The 8158-nt window shown below is 36.6% G+C and overlaps 1 protein-coding gene across 3 annotated transcripts in view; it reads left to right on the forward strand.

The window, feature by feature from the left end:
* CHRM2 (cholinergic receptor muscarinic 2) overlaps window positions 1-7767 on the forward strand; it is a 146135-nt gene extending 138368 nt beyond the window's left edge. For all 3 annotated transcript variants that reach the window (XM_023639765.2, XM_070265903.1, XM_070265904.1), the window contains exon 3: window positions 2374-7767. In XM_023639765.2, the coding sequence (XP_023495533.1) occupies window positions 2421-3821 (1401 nt within the window). In that variant the 5' untranslated portion in view covers window positions 2374-2420 and the 3' untranslated portion in view covers window positions 3822-7767. The remainder of the gene's footprint in view (window positions 1-2373) is intronic.
* The last annotated feature ends 391 nt before the right edge of the window (window positions 7768-8158 follow it).

The following is an 8158-nucleotide window of genomic DNA, read 5'->3' on the forward strand; positions in this document are numbered from 1 at the left end:
CTCTATCTTTTAAAGGCTGTGTACTATTCCATTGTAAGAGTATTCCATAACATATTTAACCAATCCTCTGTCAATGAATTGTTTTAATATTTCTAGGAGTTTTTTCTTTGCTGTAACATTTGTGAATGAACATCCTTGAGTAAACTTCTTTGCACATTTTTATAACTATAGCTGAAATATAAATTTCTATATGTAGTATTCTTGAGACAAGTGTTTCTTCATTTTAAATTTTTGGAAATGTATATAAATTTTTATAGGTATAGATAAGTTGTCCTCCAAGGAGGTTACCCCAGTACTCCAACCAATAATGTCCAACAACTTTAACACTGTGAATGGGGAAATGGTTTCCATTGCTTGTGTTTGCATTTTTTTTCTCAGTCTAGATTAACAGACATCTTTGGGTGACTTGGATTGTCTTAAGGTACCTTAGACTGATGACTTAGGGACAGAATGATGGGTCATGGAAAGACTAAACCACCTCCTGTATCTCCACTAATGTGTTTGCATTTTCAAATTGTGAGGTTTATGAAAAACATAAACTTTCCATATGTTTAAAGTTATTAACATTTAATTTGCCTTTTATCTAACTAATATATCAATGTTTTAGCTTGTTAGTCTTCTCATCTTTCCTCATTTATTTTCAAAAATCTTTGATGTTAAGGAAATTAGGTAACTTTCTATTATGTGCTTTACAAATATTTTCCCAATTTTTATTTTTACTTTTATTTTTTCTATGCAAAAATTTTAAATAATTATGTAGCACTTCCCTATATATTTCTTTATGGACTCTGAGTTTGGGGTTTTATTTATTAAAGCCAACCCCCTCCTAAGTCATAGCTTTTTAAGAATCCTTGAAGATAACTTGCTTTCTAAGCTGAATAACCTTTTTGTTTAAATGCTATTTGTACTTTGAAGGTGCTTAGCAAATTATTTTCTACATGGATTTCAAGGGAAAACCACTGCCCCACCTGTATCTCTTTGTGATTAGAGGGACGTGAATGAATAGACATTTCTGAATTTTGAATGCCCAATAACTTCTCAACAATGCTTCCTTTTTGATTCACACAACTTACATAGATTTTGTCAGTTTAGGCTAGTATTTCCTACAGATGCTGTGTCTCCAGAAACGTGTCATGACTCCTTTGATGAACTTTTAACTTTCTTTCCTATGTCTCTTATAAAAGATCACTCAATGGTTGCCTGGCTTCAGTGTCATTATCTGAAAAATGATGATTATCTGTTTACTTAAACACAACCAAGATGGGTAGCAGAAAGTACACTGGGGTTTAATAATTGCTTCTTTACCCACCCATTGCTGCCACCAGAGCATATGCCTCTCAAAGGCAGGGACACTGTCTTAACGATCGCTGAATGCCCAGCATTTATGACAATGCCTAAGACAGAGAAATTGTGCGATAAGTATGTGAGGACAAAGTGAATGAGTGAATGATTGAACAAACTAAGGGTCGTAGTCTTCTCTCTATCATTGACTTGATATGTGACCTTACATAAGTTATTTAATCTTTCTGGGCTTCAGTTCCCTCTTCTGCCAAACAAATATAAATCCTAGCCTTACTGTACCAAAGATTTGGCAGGAAGAACAGTAACATAATAGACTTGGCAGTGATTTGAAAAATAAAACATTCAGAAAATTGGCATAATCATATCGATATGTATTTAATAAATAACTTCTTTTGCAGGATATGGAATATTGGAAGTGCTAACCACGTGACACTAACTACAAGTGTAAAATGGAGATCAGAGGAAAATAATAGTCATTGGGAGAAGTGTATTGGCTAATACAGCATTATTATTATGTTATCTTTATTATTATCATTTTCAGTATCATTATGGAAAACACTTAGAGCTACCAGGTGGAAAGATGCTACTGACTATAAAAGTCACACATTCAATATAACAAATTTTATGTTTTCTTTTGTATTTTGTCCTCCTACTGGCTTATTAATTTTTATGTCCATACCAGAAGCTCTTGATGCTTTAGAAAGTTTATGTATAATTTTGGTTTATTTAGTTCAATTCATCAATATTATGCTCAGTTAAATTGATTGATGACAGACAGATAGATAGATGATAGACAGACAGATAGACAGACAGATATTCATGTCTAGGTATGGACACGTTCAGAATGTTATCAGACTTCAAATATATTGCTAGCCTGAAAGGATCTTTTGACCCTTCCACTTGAAATTTTTGCCTTTTATGTGGAGAAGTGGGGCAGGTAGGCACAATAAACATGTAGAGGAAGGAGGGAAGATTTTGGCCAAAGAAAATGAGGCTCAAAAGGAAAAAATCTGATATATTTTAAAGCAATGTTTGTATTATATTTGTTAATTTTATTCTATTTCTCTGCAGGTTTAAATGTTTATTTGGCTTCTTGGCTACTGATTAGAGAACACAAAATGAATAACTCAACAAACTCCTCTAACAATGGCCTGGCTCTGACCAGTCCTTATAAGACATTCGAAGTGGTGTTTATTGTTCTTGTGGCTGGATCCCTCAGTTTGGTGACCATTATCGGGAACATCCTGGTCATGGTCTCCATTAAAGTCAACCGCCACCTCCAGACTGTCAACAATTACTTTTTGTTCAGCTTGGCCTGTGCTGACCTCATCATTGGTGTTTTCTCCATGAACTTGTACACCCTCTACACTGTGATTGGCTACTGGCCTTTGGGACCTGTGGTGTGCGACCTTTGGCTAGCCCTGGACTATGTGGTCAGCAATGCCTCAGTGATGAATCTGCTTATCATCAGCTTTGACAGGTATTTCTGTGTCACGAAACCGCTCACCTACCCAGTCAAGCGGACCACGAAAATGGCAGGTATGATGATTGCAGCTGCCTGGGTCCTCTCCTTCATCCTCTGGGCTCCAGCCATTCTCTTCTGGCAGTTCATTGTAGGGGTGAGAACTGTGGAGGATGGGGAATGCTACATTCAGTTTTTTTCCAATGCTGCTGTTACTTTTGGTACTGCCATTGCAGCCTTCTATTTGCCTGTGATCATCATGACTGTGTTATACTGGCACATATCCCGAGCCAGCAAGAGCAGGATAAAGAAAGAGAAGAAGGAGCCTGTGGCCAACCAAGATCCAGTTTCTCCAAGTCTGATACAAGGAAGGATAGTGAAGCCAAACAACAATAACATGCCCAGCAGTGATGATGGTCTGGAGCACAACAAAATCCAGAATGGCAAGGCTACCAGAGATGCTGTGACTGAAAACTGTGTCCAGGGGGAGGAGAAAGAGAGCTCCAATGATTCCACCTCAGTCAGTGCTGTCGCCTCTAATATGAGAGAAGATGAAATAACCCAGGATGAAAACACAGTTTCTACTTCCCTGGGCCATTCCAAAGATGAGAACTCTAAGCAAACATGCATCAAGATTGTCACCAAGACCCAAAAAGGGGACTCGTGCACCCCAATTAATACCACTGTGGAGCTAGTTGGTTCTTCGGGTCAAAATGGAGATGAAAAACAGAACATCGTAGCTCGCAAGATTGTGAAAATGACTAAGCAGCCTGCAAAAAAGAAGCCTCCTCCTTCCCGGGAAAAGAAAGTGACCAGGACAATCTTGGCTATTCTGTTGGCTTTCATCATCACTTGGGCCCCATACAATGTCATGGTGCTCATTAACACCTTCTGTGCACCCTGCATCCCCAACACAGTATGGACAATTGGTTATTGGCTTTGTTACATCAATAGCACTATCAACCCTGCCTGTTATGCACTTTGTAATGCCACCTTCAAGAAGACCTTTAAACACCTTCTAATGTGTCATTACAAGAATATAGGCGCTACAAGGTAAAACAGCTTGGTAAAGACAGAAGGTAGTCAAGGGGAGCTTGGAAAGAAGAAAAGGGATAAAAGAGCTCCTAGTTTTAAAATCTCTGCCATTGCACTTTATAGTCTTATTATGGAATGTGCAATTAAGGAGCCCAACAATGACACTCTTATGGTGCCTATGCTCCAATTTGAGAAACTTGCACCTTATAAACCCTAGCCTTTTAGGAGCAATGAGGCCATGAAAGAGATGTGTTGGAATTGTGGATTTAAGTAACGATCTACGCTTTCTCGTTCTCTCTTGAAGAAGGGCTTTCGAATCTGCAATTTTATCTCTGCACAATGAGATTAATAACCTTGCTCCCTTTTTTTTTGTTTTTTAAAAATTTCCCCGTGTTCCATATGAGGATGAAATGCCACAGTTACAAGCTAACATGGAGACTTAAACGTGAAGAAATAGACATACGTTGGGGAAGTGAAGGAATAAAATCAAAAAAGGATGTAGAAATGGTCTCCAGAGTGTTAAGCATATATTATTATTTTGTTATGGTTTTATTTGGAGAAATGCAAAGTAACAAATGCCTATTTTTTTACCTTTCCCTTTTCTCACCACCAAAAGAAAAAACAAACAAAAACAAAAAACCTGAGTAGATCACATCATTATTTTCTCATTATGGCATTGGTTTTGGCAGTTCCCCATTCTACATTGTGTAAGGGCAAAATCTGCAGGATTTTCACTAAATACAGCCAAAGACAGCCATGAAAATGGGCATTTCACCCTTTCCCACCTTGTCCTTTGCATTCTTTGAGGGTATAAAAGCCTACAAGGATTTAGTTCACTTATGATCCTCTATGTGAAATGTTTTCACCCATCTGGTTTTCTTCTAAACTAGCCTCTTATTTTAATAGAATAGCCTACCTAATACATAAACACGATTGAGAAACCAAGTCATTTTCTAAACTGAGATTTCGTCAAATTAAATAATGGTCATTCTAGTTGGAGAAAGTTTACTGAGGCCCAATGAATTTGAGATAAGAAAATAGAAGTTTGAAAGGGCATTCTCTTTCACCCTGAATCTGCCTGACCCATGTATGAAATGTTAACTTGTAAAACATGAACCCCCGGCCTTTGTCAGCAGGAAGAAGATGCTGCCTTATTCTTTTGGAATCCTAAATAGGATTAACATACTCACGTGGCACCGGTGACTTCTGGGTCAGTCCCAAGAGATTAAGACCTTCTCTTCAATGCCTGCTAAAGGATAGTATTTAATTTATAGTCAAGTCAGCTTGTGTATAACTATCCTATGACCAGTGCAGGGGGAAAAAAAGAGTAATTCAAAAACATTTACTGAAACCACATGTTCCATATTCCTCAAATTGTCAATTATCTCTAAAATTTTTTAACTTCAAAATTCTATCAATAGAGGTATAATAATCTTTGTGATAGAAATGTAGTTGATAACTAAACAGAAGCTAAATGAGCTCAGCAGAATCTGAAAAAAGAATGTAGGTGGCTCTACCTGCATCACTTTTTAGCACTTGTCTAATTCTAGACCATAAAAAAGTCAGGTCAGGAACTATTACCTAAATGGTGGCTTTATAAAGAATCTTGCCCATGTAGAAACTTTTTATTTGGTACCCCAAATAAATATATGATTATATTGATTCACATTTAGCTAGTTATTTTTATCCCTCAACTTTTTTCTTATTACCTTTGTTATAATCTTCCAATCAGATTTTCTAAAGATGGCCCAATTAATAGAAATCAAATTTATAAAAGCCTTTTCAAATTTCATATTTTGCATTTTAGACTTATGGGCTTCATGATATTTTGACCAGTAATATCAATGTGATTTGCATGATGAATTTGTCAGTATTAGACCTTAGCATTTAATTAGAGTTATTTTGTGTCACTTGGCTTATTGATGGCATTTCAATTTTGAGAATTAAAAAAAAAGCACAAGGTAAACTACAACAAAAAAGAATAGTTAGTAAGAAGCAAATTGCCAACAATATTTGTATGTAACTTATCCTACATAAAAATAATTTCTTGTTTGAATAACTTGTCACCCCCCCAATCTTCTATGTGTGAACATACAGCATCAGTTCATAAAGATTACTCTATAATTACTTACATGTAAACTTACATTTTAAATCCATATTTATTTTTATTTTTATTTTCAAATCAATGTGTCACTTGAGTGGAGGAGACATCAAGCCAATGGACTCTGGTTTGCTGTAAACAAAACAACTGACTGGCTGAATATTTCACTTATTAACTTGTTGTACCATTGTGATGTAGATTCATCTTTAGTTGAGATGAACTCTTTGGATTCAAGGATTCAGGATTCTGGATTTGTTCTTTTTTTATCTGCTGTAACAATCCAACTCACCATGAACCAAACTGGCTCTTACTGTCCATTTCTACTCTATCCTACCCTTCCTTCCTTCTATTCTTGATCTTCACCTTAGCCACCATAACCTTATTGAAAGGGCAACCACCAAGCAGGAAAGAAAGGAATTGAATATAGACTGACATGTCATGGAAGCTTTGTCAACCGGAATCAGAAAAAAAGGAAAGAATACTGAAAATGGTAGATAGTTAAAAGGATATGGAGATTGTATTCAAAGTTTTGCGTTAACCATTGCTGGATTTGTCTATTTCAGTGGCTGTCAACTAGGGACATTTAACAATGTGTGGAGACATTTTTGGTTGCCACGACTGGGGGTAGGGCTATTGGCATCTAGTGGGTAGATGACAGAGATGCTGCTAAACAGCTCACAATGCACAGGATAGCCCCCCACAACTAAGAATTATTTGGCTCATAATGTCAATAGTGCCAAGATTGAGAAACCCTGGTCTATTTTAAGAGATTCTAGAGCTTGCTTTGTATAAGTGGGAAAATAATCTTGTATCACTATTAGAATGTCAATGCAAACTGCTCACTTGTTTGAAAAAGGTAATGCTCACCAATCATGTATCAGACACACTGTCATCCATTGAGTTTGGCATATTTGTAACTCACAGATTGGGAACACAGGACACATCTACATATCCAAAGTCACCAGACCGTGCACATAGCACATTGTTTCCACCATCTTAATGTCCGATGATGATTGCCACAGAGTCCAGTCAAGTGAGGTTATAGTAGTTGGCCGTTAAAATGGTTGCAGTCAATATGGTAAGTTTCTATTGGAGCTGCCATTTTTCCTTTCAAAAACGTTAAGGGCCTCTTTCAGAAATAATGTAATTCATCTCCTTTGTTTTCACTGAAAAGGTGAATATCAGTCAAGAATTTCTGCTCTCCTCATAGCAATAATGTAAATATCCCAGAGTGGTCTTATTAGAAGAGGAGATTAAGAATGTGAAAAAGCCAGTTCATTTCTTGAAAAAAGAAATCATTGCCCTTTTATCAGTTCATTGTTCAATTTAATGCTATCTCCCAAGTGTTAGGACAAAGTCACCAACATAACAAGTCACGTGGGATAAGTTTTCCAGTTTGAATGTGGAAGCTAGAGGTCCCACATTCTCCTGCTCTTTCTTCATTCACTGCTTTTTTGATCCTGAAAATCTGACACTGAGGGAGATGGGAGTTCAAAATGATGGCAAGACATACTTAGAAGTGCAATCTACTTTTATTTTCTTCTACTTAGTTCATTGGTAGTTACCTTTTCTCCAGTTTGATAATCTCTTTCAACAACCACAGCACTGGTATTGCAAATAGATTAGGGAAGCACCCAAAGCTGGATGAACCGTGCAAAGTGTATTTTCAGCATGTATATACAATACCACGCCTCTTAAATATGCTTCTCTTAAAAGGGTGCACGCTGCAGCATGAACTGTGTGCATATTTAATGTGTCTTCCTGGAATATGCTGTATGCTTAATATACATATTCTATAAATAAAGTAATGAAATGTATAATAGAAATACATATTTCTGTATGCAAATAAATATATTATACACAAAAATCTTAATATGCTATATGGTATCTGTTGCTTCAGAGTAACAAGAGTAGATTTTATATGCCCAATTTTAAAAGAAAGTCATATTTGCTTTTGAAGGAAGAGATTTAAGAAAACAGCTAAAATCCTACCCATAGTAATGTTAAACTGTTTTATAATCTTTGAAAGCATGGCACTGATTTTAAATGGCTCTTGGAGGAATATATTAATAAATCTTTGCTGGTGTCATCCCACGTGACAACAATGCTTTTTGCTCCTGTGCTCCTGACAGGCCTCTAACTAGAATCTTCCTGGCTGTGACTGTCCCAACAGCTGTGTTGATCTCACGTCTGATTGCCTGATGAGATTGCAACCAATTCATTGACACACAGCTTTGCTCTCCTCCAAATTAACTGAT

The sequence above is a fragment of the Equus caballus genome, chromosome 4 (assembly GCF_041296265.1).
Source record: "Equus caballus isolate H_3958 breed thoroughbred chromosome 4, TB-T2T, whole genome shotgun sequence".
NCBI classification, from domain to species: Eukaryota; Metazoa; Chordata; class Mammalia; order Perissodactyla; family Equidae; genus Equus; species Equus caballus.